Source organism: Topomyia yanbarensis, chromosome 1, assembly GCF_030247195.1.
Source record: "Topomyia yanbarensis strain Yona2022 chromosome 1, ASM3024719v1, whole genome shotgun sequence".
Lineage (NCBI taxonomy): Eukaryota > Metazoa > Arthropoda > Insecta > Diptera > Culicidae > Topomyia > Topomyia yanbarensis.
Window position 1 is genome coordinate 38,921,524 of NC_080670.1, and position 15,359 is coordinate 38,936,882.

At 40.9% G+C, this 15,359-nt stretch overlaps 2 protein-coding genes and 1 long non-coding RNA gene across 3 annotated transcripts; 1 reads left to right on the plus strand and 2 right to left on the minus strand.

The window, feature by feature from the left end:
* The first annotated feature begins 2,179 nt into the window (after positions 1-2,179).
* On the plus strand, positions 2,180-2,683 carry LOC131676295 (uncharacterized). Its single transcript, XR_009303111.1, has 2 exons — positions 2,180-2,341; positions 2,473-2,683. It is a non-coding gene; the product is annotated as an uncharacterized LOC131676295 (long non-coding RNA).
* A 3,022-nt stretch (positions 2,684-5,705) lies between these two features.
* On the minus strand, positions 5,706-8,557 carry LOC131694968 (uncharacterized). Its single transcript, XM_058983507.1, has 2 exons — positions 8,456-8,557; positions 5,706-8,386 (listed from the first exon to the last, which is right to left on the minus strand). Exons 1-2 carry the CDS (start codon positions 8,555-8,557, stop codon positions 6,458-6,460), a joined length of 2,031 nt encoding a protein of 676 aa, XP_058839490.1. The 3' UTR covers positions 5,706-6,457.
* Positions 8,379-10,655, minus strand: LOC131677399 (alpha/beta hydrolase domain-containing protein 17B). The gene is made up of 4 exons (XM_058957200.1): positions 9,982-10,655; positions 9,188-9,823; positions 8,983-9,115; positions 8,379-8,728 (listed from the first exon to the last, which is right to left on the minus strand). Exons 1-4 carry the CDS (start codon positions 9,993-9,995, stop codon positions 8,645-8,647), a joined length of 867 nt encoding a protein of 288 aa, XP_058813183.1. The 5' UTR covers positions 9,996-10,655; the 3' UTR covers positions 8,379-8,644.
* Between the last annotated feature and the right edge of the window lie 4,704 nt (positions 10,656-15,359).

Consider the following 15,359-nt stretch of genomic DNA (forward strand, 5'->3'; position numbering starts at 1 on the left):
TAGATTAATTTCTAAAATAATCGAAAAATCAATAATCAATTACAAGCTTTCGGCATAATCGAGCAAATCGAGTAGCTGCTATCAATTAATCGAGAGCATAATTAATGAAGGTTGGTATTGAAAATGAAAGTCGTAGAGCAAAAAAATATGACCAGACTTCTCCCAATTTCTCAAAATGTGTCGAGCGACCTTTTTTTTGTTGACAATCGGCAAACTAGGATTTACTAAGTAATCGATTATTGATTTTAATCGATTATCTTGGTTGATTAATCGAATGAATTAATCAAATCAAGCTCTCAAAAATTATTCGATTAACGGATAATCGATTATTTGCAAAAATCAGACATCACTAATGAAAATAGCAAAATATCGAACGTCAATTATTGCAGCCAGTCCATTTAAACTCTGTGAGGTAAATTGAGATATCTGACGTTTAAAATACGCACACTGAGATCTCGCATTTCTTATACTACCGCCCACCCCTTAAGACCAGAAGCAGTTTGTTTTCCTCCCATTTCGCCGTGTAAACGATTTGTTTTCCTCCCAATTCAAACGTCAAAACGGCACAATACCTACGCAGTTGGATAAGCCAATAGAGAGGCTATGTGAGACGAACGATAAAATGAACAGAAAAAAAGAAAACAGCTGTCGGCAACTCACGTTCACGTCCCACGTAAAATTTATTCCACAGCACAGACGTACAAATACCGGTTGGTTACACTCAGAATTTTTTTATGCATCGATAGCATACTTTTCTATCTGCCTCTCGTTTCTTCTACTGTAAATTTTACGCATTGGACATATCCGGTCTATCCACTCATTGAATGCTTACTATGCATGAAAATCTATATTATTGACTGTATTCATTGAAGAAATGTTTTTTAATGATTGATGCGTATATAAAAGTTTTAAGTATTGTCTACTATAAATTCAAACCTTAAAAATGCGTTTAAAATGAGTACTTTGGAGTAATCTGTACCTTTTCCAGCCCTAGATTTTTTTTGATATAACAAAGTGGGTTCAATTGACAATAAATTATTGAAAAATGGCTATTCTTAATGAAAACGGCTGCAGGAAGTGTCCGCCAATAACGTGTCAATTGAAATTTCCAAAAACCTATATAAATCTGTATTGTGTATTGAAAATCTGTATTCAATCTGTACTCTGCATCAGGTCTGTATCTGCGTTTGAAAATTAATCTGTATATTACAGATAAATCTGTTTAAATGGCAGCTCTGCTCTGGTATAAGGTGGCAAGTTATTACTTAATTTGCGTAAGATTATCGCACCGTATCACTCGATAACATTTGTAATGCTCCAGAGGCTTTTCTGTGAAGCGCGTTCACGGAAGACGTAACGAGTAATAAATTCGGGAATTATATTTAACATTCATAATGTTTTTTATTATTGATATGCAATTCTGGCAATTCTTGTTTAACTTAAAGGACAAATTTGTTAATAGTAAATAAAGGAGTAGTAATACTCAATTAAAGAGAATAGTTTTTTCTTCCGTTCACTGTTGGGACGAGAAACACCAGATTACGAAAAAACGGCAAATAAAACCAGTCTGTTTGAAATTTGTGAATCAACTAGAATCTATTCGAGACGACAGATAAAATGAATAGAAAAAAGAAATCATATCATCAACCTGTCAGTCCCGTCGCAGGTTAACGATATGAACTATTTATGCGAAATTTTTACACAAAGTGACTTTTGCTTGTATGCATGTGCACTCTAATAGAAAATTCTTCCACACTTTCTTTAATTACCAGCGCAGGTTGGAGAATGATAGTTTTTACTAATATCCCTCTAAGGCAAGAATGTTTCAAAATCGTCCAATTACTGTCCATCGCTGGAAGGCGTCCAACATTTTATTCCACTGTGTGTCCATTTTAAGATCCGTTTTCGATGATTTTGAGCACCACCTGTTCGTAGATAGGAAATTATTCCGATTGATATTCGAAACATTGAAAGTTTAGTCATTGAAAATGAAAAAAACGACTTGCAATCTTTAGGCGTTTCGTAATATATTGATGCTACGCTAGGCCTTTTCATGCTTCCATGTGTTTGTGAAGCTGATTTGAATATACCTCTATGTATTTGAATATATATAGTATATATATTGCTACCTATACGTATTATATCATATACTTTGTATTGAAAACCTGGATAGCGGTAGTAGTTGTAATTATTCTGAAAAGTAACTGCGAATTGCGATGCGATGCAAAACTGCACTGCATTCTGTGACAGAACTTCGTCTGCATCGGAGGTATTTGTTGGTGATCTTCGGTATTAGCAAAAATTATAGTGTAAACTGACTGATTCAAGCAGTAGTAACAGAGTAAGTACATTTTTCAATTTTTAATATTCTTGTTACTATAAACGGTGTATTGAAAGATATAAACCTTCTGAATACAATTTAACAGTGGTTTAATCCGCAAAGCTTACGAATGTTCTTTGTTTGAATTTCAGATTATTCAAAATGGCGCATGGTAGATATGCCGTGACCATGCGGCAATCGTGCAATCTGGAGCCCTATCGTGCCGAAGCCCGGCCAGCGGTAACCGATCCTACCTAGCTGGATCTTGGTTCCGCTGGCCTTCGGCGATATGATGACTACTTCTTAGAGAAATCAGTGTACGTTTCATTTGCGATTAAGGAATAAATGTGTTTGGCGATTACAGTCGGTATCTTTTGATTAAAATTCCGAAATGCTATTACTATCCATGCCCAAGGGCAGTGTGTTCCACATTAACCACCCTTAGTGTTGATAAGATCGGTGCCATTTTAACGAGAATTGGATTCGAAGGTTCAAAAGGAAGGTAAAGTGCACCGGCCCAGTAAAGTTCAGCCGGAAATGAACTGGTATTCTGGCTGGTTCCAGTTCGTATACGGGCTCCAGCGACACAACCGATTCTAACTATTCCGGTTCTTTTCCGGCTGAGTTTAACTGGGGGCCGTATTCTGTAACGCTAATGGCGTTTTTGCTTGACCCCGAAACTGAGTCAGGTTCTAACTCCAACCACTGTCAGTTCATACATTTTGACAGAAGTTGGGGTTAGAACCTGGCACAGTTTCGCATCAGGCAAAAACGATATAAGACTCGATTTTTCCATCGAATCCGACTGTTGCTTGATGATGGTATTATTGAGAATCTCAATTTGAGATTGTGAACTATTCGTTCAAAAAAGCGATCCGTCGTAATGAAGAATAATTGCTGATGGCTGGTACATACTAACTACGCTCAAGGTCCAATTCATTGGATGTCAGGACTCAGGATACCACCCCTGGTAAACTTTCAAATGTACTGGAACATATTCAAAAAAAAACACTGCAGGCTCAAGTTACCTCAAGGCTTGGTAGTGCGCGTAAGAAAAATTGTGCTCAGCTTTGCCACCAGATTATCCATTTAAACATTTTCAAAACTCTAAAAGAAGAATATCAGTCGATTTATTAGATCATCACGATTCAATTCATGCAAAATACCTGCTGGAAAAACCATCGGCTTAGCTGAACGGTGCTTTTGAAAAAGTGGCTGTGGTTTTTTCATTGCGCTGTTGTGTTGCGTGCCCCAGCACGGTGTGGTAGTGTGAAAAAAAATCACAGCCACTTTTTCAAAAAACACCATTTAGCGAAACCGATAGTTTTTCCAGCAGCTATTTTGTATGATTTGAATCGTTGTGATAAATCGGCTGAAATTCTTCTTTTAGAGTTTTGAAAAGGTTTAAATGGATAATCCGGTGGCAAAGCTGAAACCAAATTTTTCCTACCCATACTACCCAGCGTTCAAAACTAACACAGGCTCAAAAAAGGTAACTTGAACCTTAAAAGCGTCAAATTCGTGTTTACCTGGCTTACGAACAATATGGGACTTATGACGGCAAGCTCTACTAACGCGATTGGAACCGTCTAATTTAAGAACGGTGCTTTCATCCAACAATTTAGAATTATGGGAATTATATGAAGCTACGATGAGACAAAAAGGAAGTTTCGGAGTAGTTACAGCTCTTTCTGCATTGCGACGGATTGAATGTTATTCGATGGAATCAGAATCCTGTAAACTTTGCTGTCGTTATTGAGAATAGCAATCACGTTCGTTCGAGGAAGTAATACGTCGTAATACAGAATAAAGTTCGATTCATCAGCTTCCGTCAACGTCACGACCAAAGTGCTTAGAGTTCCGTCAGAATAAATTGATTGCATTTCTCGTGTGCTCATTCACACGTTCCGTGCCGTTGATTTATTTCGTCTGAACGTCTCCATAGGAACTGCCTGTAACTAATTTTAACGTTCGTTTGGCGTGCTGCACCGGTGACGGAAGACTGGTGGATCGTGTAGTGGGAACTTACGGTTGGATGATTCCCCAACTGCAGTTGATAACACAAAAGATTTAATATGGTACAAATTATATCGACTTTTGTATAAGAAAAAAGAAGATTTATTCACAATTACAATGTCTGTCGTATGCAAGTACATAATATGTATGTGTGTGATTCCTCTTCTAGGCTTGACTGCGTGTATAGTTCAATTCTCATAGTTTGCCACATGTCTTTTCAATGAATCCCTCGGGTTTGTTCGCTATTTGTATGTTTTATTACTTTTGCTTTTTGGTATCATGTTTAAGTTTGTTTATTTCGGGCTGCAGATGTATATTGTAATGTAAAGTGATTGAATGCTTTAATGTTTTAATTAAAATTCTCTCTAACTGAAATCGTGTCCTTTTCACATTAAGAAGTGATATTTGTTTGTTTAAAATTCACATTATGAATTTTGTTTGTTTTAGTTAACTAATTACTTAATCTATCTGTAACTCGGCATGTCAATGTGAGTTATTCCGAATTATTACCGCGCTGTGAGGTAATTCCACGGAATAACAACTTTATTGTAAGATATAGATAATGATTGATAATGTTCATTCAGCGGGTTGAAGATGTCAGCTGGCACAATATTTCCGTTCACCAACCAAATGAGGGTTAATAGACGCAATGCCAGCGATTCCAGTTTGTCCCCTACGCATTGACCTATTTTAATTCATTCTAGTCATTAATCAATAATATTCGAGGGGAAACTATGTTCCAGATTTGAAGAAAGAAACTAGTTCAAACAAGGGCCCCCTTTACTTGCCCACTGATGCAGCAGGATAACGGGGGTGCGTATGAGGTACTTAGCTTGACCGATTTTTTTTTTATCTTTCTAGTCTTACGTTGGATAATTTAAAGGTTCAAATCATATGTACAGATGGTTTAAGTGTTTCCTTTGTACAAAAACTCAAATAGGTTTATTTCTTTGAAATGTTGGCAGTCTACGTGTATTAGTGTTCTTGGAGATAGCTAAACATACATTGGAGGTCGGAATGGTCACACACTGTGTTTTGGCGTGTGAATTAGTTGTTCGAAAGTGACGAACCTATTTTATATGAACGGAGACAGTTTTTGCTGGTATACGGAACATGGATTTAAAAGAAAAATGCAAGCTGCTTTTAGGAGAAAATGCAAACCTATTTAGGTAAATGAAAGATAAAATTAACTGCGATGAAAAATTGCTACCTTCAGGAGGATGCTGACACCAGATATGTTCTCAGATTTTAAGAATCATTCAAATAAAACCAAGAGTGAGTAAATAATTTTAAAAAGTTTTTTGGTCGACTTTTACTGTGGAATAGGGGAAAGAGGGTAACAGTGGAACTATGAAAACAATACGTTTTCATAGTTCCACTGTTACCCTCTTTCCCCTACTCTTTTATAGATTTAGTAAGTGAGAATTATTCTACTTGAATCAGTTTTCAGACTGGTAGTTCTAACCAGTCCAATTTTTTGAAGTGATTCTTTGGACGAAGAACTTCATTCCGAGTTTTGGCCGACTTTGCCAAACTAACCGTATTAGTTCAAGGATTTTTTTTTTGAAACAGGGTATGTCCTTCCGACTTACAATGTTTGCCGCACAACTGTTCTAAGAAGAAACTGTCCTTCTCAATGACTTCACCGGGAGGGGAGTTGACAACAGTATAAACTGTCAACTGTAAGTACCTTCTCTTAACTATGAACTGCCGCATGCTCCGTTCAGCCAAATCTACCTTACGCGCTATATGTTTCTTATGCTTCTAAGAACTATACAGAATGGTTTGGCAAAATAACAATAATAATCATCGCACCCATTACAGATTCGGGTGGTTCGCTGATGGCGCGGTCCCTCTCTCTCTACATTTAGAATTGCACTGGTTCTGTGCAAGGATGAGTGCTCCTGCTCGTCTAGCCATCTGGCAGCTTTCCGTCTGTGTGGAATGATGTTACTCTCCATGCCCCAGCAATAATCGTTTACAATTTGGACTAACTATTTGGTGCCTATGTACTAGTTCTAGGTAAACAACAAGACATCAACACTCAAATGCAGGAACCTAAACTGCAAACCGAAAAAAACGTCATTGCATACGTATAGATTCGCTACCTGTCCGTCCTGTTCAGCATCGCGTCTCCAGTATTGGTTCGTTTATCTTCGAATGTGACGAGGCACGTTTCTGCGGTTGGGCTGTCCCGGTGCTGCCAGCCGTAGAAATCAGTCCTCCACTGCCGCTGCTTTTTTTCTTCTCCAGCGGAATGGTATCGTTCATGAAGCTGGGAGATGGTGCCTGGGTGAAATAGCCAGTGCCTATGCTGTTGTATTTATTCATCTGCTCGCTGAGGCGTCGTATATTCAGCTGTAGTTCGTCGTCCTTCTGCGACGGAGTGGAGAAACTGTGCCGCGGTTGCAACAGGTTCGGGTTCAACACGGTTAGGGAGGCTTTGACAAGTTCCGGTTGGTTGTTGGACTGTTGCGGCTTCGTTTTGGGGGATTTTGGAATGTTTAATTTTGGGGAAGGCTGCTTCTTGGTCGTTGGAGAGGTAATGCTCGTTGTGGATTTGTAAACGTGTTCGCACTTTGGCTGGTTGTTGCTAGCACGGTTCAGTGAGTTCACGTCCGTGCAGGTACATTTGGCACCGTTAATGTTACAGTTGCTAGCGTTCTTTTCGATCTTCAACGACGATACGGATTTATTCTTACTTAGAGCCTTTTCCTTTTCCGTTTGAAAGAACTCTTCGTAAAATGCGGGGGATTTCGATCGTTGCAGTTTTGGTCGTGTAATCTTCTTACGGGCGTCAAAGTGCAGATCAATTCCCGGAATAGTTAAATTCTTGTCGAATTTGGTTAGTGATCGCTGCTGGCACAAGCGCATCTGTCTCGATTCCAGCAGCTCGTCCCGGCTGTGAGCACTACTTAGCGATTTGCTGTGATTGGGAAGTGATCCTTTCTTTTTCATGTATCGCTCGTTTAGGTTGATATTGGACCGCCATACCCATGGATCCGTGTCTTCAAAATATTCCAGATTAGGTTTGCTGAAGGATTTACTTTCTAGCGTCTTAGCTTTGTGCTTGTTCTTAATAGCTGGTATCGGCGAAATTCTACCGGACATTCGTGTCCATGGGTCCGAAGGAACATACACTAAACAACTAGTGCTCCTGTTGTTCGCTGGTGTCAAATTACCATCGTCCAACTGCAAGGTAGCACAATCGGATAGAATCGGGGATGTTACCTCACTATCCGCTTCATCCATTTCCTGATGTTTTTCTTTCTCCCTACCCTCATCAAACTCTTCGTTCGGGGATAACTTCACCGAAACAATGTCGTTCTCGTCGGAGACCATAATCGAGTGCTGGTGCTTTACCGGAGGTCTCGGCGAGAGACTGCGTGTCGTGCGTAGTTGCTTTTGTGGTTTGCTTTCCCCCAGTGAGTTCGATTTCTCCAGAACGCGATCACTTCGGACCGGAGCCAACTTGTTGGGGCTCATCTTTGGCGATGGCTGTTGCTTTATCGGACTTGTCCCGGCATTTTTGTTCCCAGAATTGATACTCAACGTAGATAGGCGTTTGTAGTGATTCTCCGTTTTTGGTGAACATGGAAAGTCAAATTTCGTGTCCGTAGAGGCTTCTGCACATGGACTTTTGGGACTTCGTGGGCTTTTCGGTTCCAACGTCCGCAGAGGACTGTTCGATTTTGGTGACGTGGAAGCATCCTTGTACTTGGAGGAATTATACTTTTTCTGGGCTCGTTGAGCATCGGAGGCAGAGAAATCACGTTTACACTTTTTGCAACTGGTCCCATCGATCGAATTTGGACTATAGATCGCACATGTGCACTCATCCTTCGATCCGCTAAGCAGATCCAAACTCTCGGTACTGGCGTTTCGTTTTGCCGAAACTACCTTAACAGGAGGAAGTGGCTGATAGGGATTTTCGTAGGACGCCAACTCTTTTCGCACCGTACTGCTAATGGTGGAGTGTGTGTGAGATCGTTGATTTCTTGCCTTACCACAGTTACAACTGTAAGCAGTGCTAGGTCCCGGTAACGAATGCTATAATAGTTTTTCGCTTGTCGAGACGCTAGCAACTACGCTGTTCGAACTACTTGTTGAGCCCCTTGCACCGGTATTTTTCGACGGTTGCCCGACAGAAGACTCACCCCCGCTTGTCGATGGTTTAGGGGTATCAGTCGAGCCGCTGCTGGTAGGCTCGGTAGAGCTCATACTGACTTTTGCTCCTGGCACTCGTTTCGGACTTTTACTGGCCAATGGTGCTGGTGGTGGCGGTTGGCCAGGAGCATTCTTTAATTGTCAGTTGTTCAGTTCTATTGCGATAAATTTCTTTAAACGGTCTAGATATTGGTTGTACAGCTCAACGTCATTGTGGCCGGCTCCCTGTAATAAGCACAAAGTAATTATTTGTAGGGTGAACTGCTGACAAATAGCGTCAAAGTTTGGCTTACAACCAAGCTCAGTTTTGTCTCAAATAAATACAATAGTACTTAAAATAACTCTTTTGTTTTCTGGTTATTCCTCAATCAAAAACTCAATTGTACAGGGAACCTGTCTGTCGCTTGTGCATACTTCTACCATCTAGCGTTGACATGACCAACCGACTCAAACAAATCGGCCAGTTTTGATATACATACCTGAACCCAGAGTGGTTCAACTGCCTTGGGGCACTTTTCGTAAATGCTCAATCCATGGGAAAAATCTATCACCTCATCTTCCGTGCCGTGAATCACCAAAACGGGTGAACTAATCTTGGAAACCTTGTCAATACTGAAAACAGTCACAATTTAAACATCAAACCCCACTCGCACACCCCACGACCCCAAACACTAACGAACTCACCTAGGGAACACATCAAAAAACCACGTCCGCTTTGTGTTCGGGAATGCAACCCGCATCCCGGACATGAGCGGTGAGTGCAGTATCACCGCACCGACATCGTACCGTGAAGCTAAATCCACCGTGGGCACCGTTCCGATGCTCTGTCCGTACAGGATAATATTCTCCGGACTGATTCCGAAGCGCGTTCTCAGTGAATGCCACGCTGCATCAATATCGGCATACAGATTTTTCTCCGAAGGTTTCCCGGTGCTCATGCCATAGCCCGAGTAGTCATAACTGAAAATATTGCAATTGATTCTCAGTCCGAGCCCGAGATAGAAGCTGCTCATCTGTCCCAGATCCACGGCATTGCCGTGAGAAAACAGCAGCGTGTATTTGGCGTTCGGTGCACACCGAACGTAAATGCACGACAGTTTGTTACCACGCGAAGTCCGCGTGAAAAATCCTTCCACGTTCTCCTTTTCCCGTTCCGAGTATGGCCACTCAGCGCGTTCGTTGAAACTGAGCAGATACTTGGCCTTGCTCTCATCGATTGGTGTCAGATTGTACGTAGGTTCCGGGGGAAGAAAGGCAAGTTTGGCAGCAATTCGACCGGGAAATGGTGGACAGCAAAACAGGCAACATAGCTCACCGAAGCTGGAAACAAATTGCAAAGTACATTGAAAAATATTTTGCACTTCACAGAGCATGTCAGGGCTGTCGAAACTGATCGATATGAAAACTACAACCCCCCGTGCCATATATCTTATAGGTTTAACCCTCTTTTAAACAGAATTCAACATCAAAGCACTCACCTTAACCCATTCATTATTGCACTAGTCTAAATTCCGCTCGTAGTGTTCGGTAATTACAACTTTTCCGATAAACGATACTGTTCTGGCTAGACTGAGCCTACAGGTTGTGGTGATAGAGCTAACTTATCCAGTGCTGCTGTCTGCCTGCTTAGACTTTTCCTTTTTTCTTCGATAAAAATATTTCATCGATGTGATTTCATTCTCTATCCAATCATATCAGTCCGACTGAAAGTGCCAGATTGTTGAAAGTACTGTCGGTTTCCGTTTTGAAGAAAAAAGATTTTTCCCATCAGACATGCACAAATTAGTCACACGAAAAAACAACCATTTTTTCCTTCCTCCACCAACACGTCGCAAGGCAAACTGACGGACAACGGGAAAAAGCACAACAGCAACAACACTTCAGCCGACGACCGACACAAAGAGCAACTGTGCGCAGTTCCGCGATGGTGTTCAATTCAATAATATCGACGGAAAACACTCTCGACAAATATAATACATTTGTTTCCGGGGAATTTATGATCCTATCACTTCAACTGATGCAACATGATTTTTTTTTCTAAACTGGAAATAATAAAATTCAAAAGAAATCAGTTTTTCTAAACTTTCTACGAATGAACTAAACTGGGCAACGACAGACACCACCAACATTTCGTTCGGATTGATTTTTGTCATTCTTTTTGTTTCGATGATTCTGACTGACGGTTAGGAGCAAGGTATATTGTATAATAGCAGGTGCGAATTGTCTGCCAGGAGATTAGAATGCCCAGTTAAGCTCAGCCGGAAATAAACCGGAATTCTGGCTGGTTCCAGTTCGTACACGGGCTCCAGTGACACAACCGATTCTACCCACTGAGACGTCCAAAAAATTGTTTCAAAATCGTTCAACACGGGTCCAGCGATGGACGTTTGTTGAACGGTTATTTGGACGTTGTCCAAATTAGGCAATCCATGAGACGTTTCTTCCAATTCAGTTTATTTTTCCGTCGGCCTATTTCCGCTACGGGGCCAAACACCGACGCCAGAGAGGTGACACCTCCCACTATCTGGACTGGATATCGATCCAATCAACTCATGGACCGGGGACCAACGGCATTACTTCCCTTCCGAAGAAAGGCGTGACCTCAGATTTTTCTCACCTCTGAATAATCTCAACGACCTCGACTGGAATTGAACCCAGACCAACTGGGGTGGGTGGCGGTCACGCCTACCACCCAACCATCGGCGCCGTCATGAGACGTTTCTGATCAGCTGATTATTTCTTTTTTACTTCTTCTGACGTTACTCCGAGGGGTGCGACGTCCTACAATATCGTTGATTCGATCCAACATCAAACGAATCGGATTAACAAAAGATGTTTGTCGGACGAGTTTTTCTGTTCGCAGGAGTAGACTTGTTGACAGAACCCACCGCTGGATTGTCAAACAAACGTCTAATGGATTGCCCTGGGACGGGACCTGCGGAAAGAAAAAAAACGCGTGTCAAATTGATCCAGCACGCAAATGTCAGATCGAACCGGCTGTCCTCAGAGTGATTAATATGGGGAGTATTCTATTTCAAATTAAGTAAATGCTAACTTTTTTTTTAAATATTTCAATAAATTAATCATTAGATCAATAATGATAGTGGAGATGATAGTGCTTTCATTAATTTCGAAATCGTTAATTCTTGTGAACTTCTCCCACTGTTCTCACAAATCGGGATTCACCGGAAAATGGTGAAAAGTCATCTCCGTATTTTTCGCTTTACTACGACCGCAATTTTTGACCTTGCACTTCATGATAATGGATTCACAAAAAATTTGAAAGTTCAATTCTTGTTTGTTCTTTAAAAAAGTCATGTCATTTCTTGAACTACACCAAGTATTAGTGTGTGTGAATCGAAAAAGTAAGATATAACAAACAAAAAGAAAGAATAAGAAAACACGAATCCGCAGGTCCCGTCCCAGGGATTGCCTAATTGGTCCAACAAACGTCCTTCATTGGACGATTTTGAAACCAACCATTCTTAGAGGGTAGTTAAAATCGGTTGTGTCGCTGGAGCCCGTGTGGGAATTGGAACCAGCCAGAATATCAATTCATTTCCGGTTGAACTTTACTAGGTGTATTTGTTGAGGGTAACGACGCCAGTACAGTTCAGTCAGAAATGAGCCAGAATTCTGGCTGGTTCCAGTCAGCATTCCGGCTCCAGTGACACAATCGATTCTAGTTAGAATCGGTTGTGTCACTGGAGCCAGAATAGTAGCTAGAACCTGCCAGAATTCCAGTTCATTTTCCGGTTGAGTTTTACTGGGTGGCTGAATCTATCAATTCATAACATGAAACGACCAAAGGACCGAAGTCACATTGACATCGAATCGAGAAAAAACTGCTTTGAAAATTTGCTTCGCAAACTTGAATCCTGTCAGGGATACCAGGTATATTTTTCAAATGTCTTCACAATTCATAAAAAAAATGCGCATTCATTACCGGTGATCTGCCAGGCACAATTGGCAAAACCGATTCGCTTCTGATCTCGTTTTCTTTTTTTTAATAAAATTATAAACAAATCGTTGATATTTATTCCACAGAGAACAGACATCCATCTTCGACATTCAACTTATGTAAAAATCTCTAACGCTTTCGAAGGTAGTTGGGATATCCAAACCAGGTGCGCTACTGTCGTCACGATTTTTGTGACTGAGTTCGACTGAATTGAAAGCGGTCATTCCTCTACCCAGTCAAACTAGTCCGGACCGGTTCGAACTTCCAGTATGAATTCCAACTCAAATGCATGAACCGATAGAGTCGGAATCGGTTGTTTTCTTTGAGCAAGATTCCATACTGAATCCATTCAGGATTTCGAACCGGTTCCGGAATGGATTTGACGGATAGTTGGGATAGGTTGGTGTGGCAGCGCTAGTGTTTATCGTATATCAGGTAACTGACGTCCCTATCTCTACATACAGAGTTTGACAATATGCAACATCGATTTTCCACCGATCGATGGGGGTCAGTTTGACAACGTCAAAATCGATTGAAATGTCATTAAGAAACAGCTGTTGCAGTAAACAATGGAAAACAATGCACACTTTCTTCGATTTGATGCAAACAAAAGTGCTCCTCGTTCGTATTTAGAATAAATTTCGTTACAATCAATGCTCTTATGTTGACTACGATAGTATGACGTCATGTCACCCTCTTGTCGTATATGAATTCAAATGTTTACACACGTTTTTAAATATTTTTGTTCGATCATGGATGTCTGTTACCTATGGTACAACTAACGAATTTGGTTCGCTGGACGGAACAACTGACAGAAAACTTGGGGATGTTAGTAATGTAAATGAATCTGTTCACATCTCTATTATCAGTTTGTCTTTTACATACAGATGCTGCTTGATTGGACCATTATCCAACTAGCGGAGCTACATCATTAGTTAGTATGGGGAACGTTAAATCGTAGACTAACAGACATAACACTCAAAACTAATGCTTCTACCACTTTAACGGCCATTTAAAATATATTAGTAGTTGGGACCGTGGTCGCTTTTGAAATTATGGGGCCACTGACATAAGAACAAGCATAGAGTTCTATGCAAATCATCTCACACACACTAATTTGGGGTTTGTTTTCCTCCAGCTGTCATATATAAAACTGTCAGCCAATTTGAACATTTGAAATAGCACGACTGGAAAATTTATTAACAAAACTGTAAAATTTGCTATGAGGGCAACTCCGCTTGGAAAAATCTGGCAGCAGGCACAAATCCGTCAGGACTCCGGCAGCTGTTAATATTTCCAAAATGGCGCAGCCAGAATTCAGCTATACTTCTGCTAGCTACATGCAGAAGAATCAAGCCTTTTTGAATCAACAAAATGTTTAGTTGAGTTTCAAACTTGACGAATGACTGCTTCAAACTGAAATGGGCGTTTCTCGAAAGCATGTACTTGGCTTACGAACGTTGATCGCAGAAGGAAAGGGAAGGAATGGTTAGTCCGATACTTGCTTTTGTTAGAGGCCGTATATACTACTGCGCACTCCACAAGTATCACGGTAGGAGGATATTTCTTAGTAAGTGTAGAAGTTCTATTCTACTTCTTCTTTAAAGACGCCAGAGAGGTGACTTCACCTCGGACTCCACTATCTGGAATAGATATCGATCCATCAACTCATGGACCGGAGGACCAACGGATTTATTTCCCTACCGAATGAAGACGTGACCACAGATTTGTACACCTCAGAAAAATCTCAACGACCTCGGCTGGAATTGAATCCAAGCCAACTGGAATGAGTCACGCTTACCACTCAACTACCAGCGCCGTCTAAAACGAAATATTTTTTTTAAACTATTGAAAAACCAACAAATGAATTTGATGGTAATTTCAAGTCACAGTATTGATTGAATCAAACCTGAATCTTCTTTATCACTCAAACAGGAAAATTGTTGATTACAACCTAAAATTGTTTATTCTTACTGATTTTTTTTCTGTGTGTATGGTAGGCATATTCGTCGTCCCGGTTCGCCATTTGCCCGCTCGGATGTGCCTGGCAGAATTTCCCCCAGATAGCCGGCAGCGAAATTAAAAGTCTGGCAGAATTTCTGGGGGTCTGGCTGGCAGAGCGCTGCCCAGCCGGCCGGCTCAAATGCAACAACCGTTTCTGGCAGAATTTTTCGCCACGCACCGGCAGAACCGTTTTTGTACCGCTTCAGGTTTTGCTTGTATTTTTTCTTAATTTTTTTTTAAATTTTATGTAAATTTATAATAATAACATGTCTGGAGACATGAAATCCATATTACTTACCATGGTTGCAACCAAAATCTTTGTTTCTTCCTATTTTTTCATCTGCCAAAACTATCCTTCTTGGAAAAATGTAAATATGGCGAAAATGAAACAACGATAAACAAAACAGAACCGGTGAGGCGAATCTGCCTGCCATAACTGGAAGGAGTATAGCTGAATTCTGGCAGCGCCATTTTGATAATTTTGACAGCTGCCGGAATCCTGACGGATTTTTGCTGGCTGCCATTTTTCTTCCAAGCAGGAGCCTAGAGCTCTAAGAACGGTTGATTTCAAAATCGTTCAACCACAGAGAACAGACGTCCATCTTCAGCATTCAACTTGTGTAAAATCTCTAACGGTTTCGAAGGTAGTTTGGATATCTAAACCAGGTGCGCTACTGTCGTCATGTTTTTTTGTGGCTGAGTTCGACAGAATTGACAGCGGTTATTCCTCTACCCAGTCAAACTAGTCCGGAACCGATTCGGACTTCCAGCATGAATTCCATCTCAAATGCGTCAACCGATTGAGTCGGAATCGGTTGTTTTCTTTGAGCTAGATTCCATGCTGAATCCATCCAGGATTTCGAACCGGTTCCGGAATCGATTTGACGGATA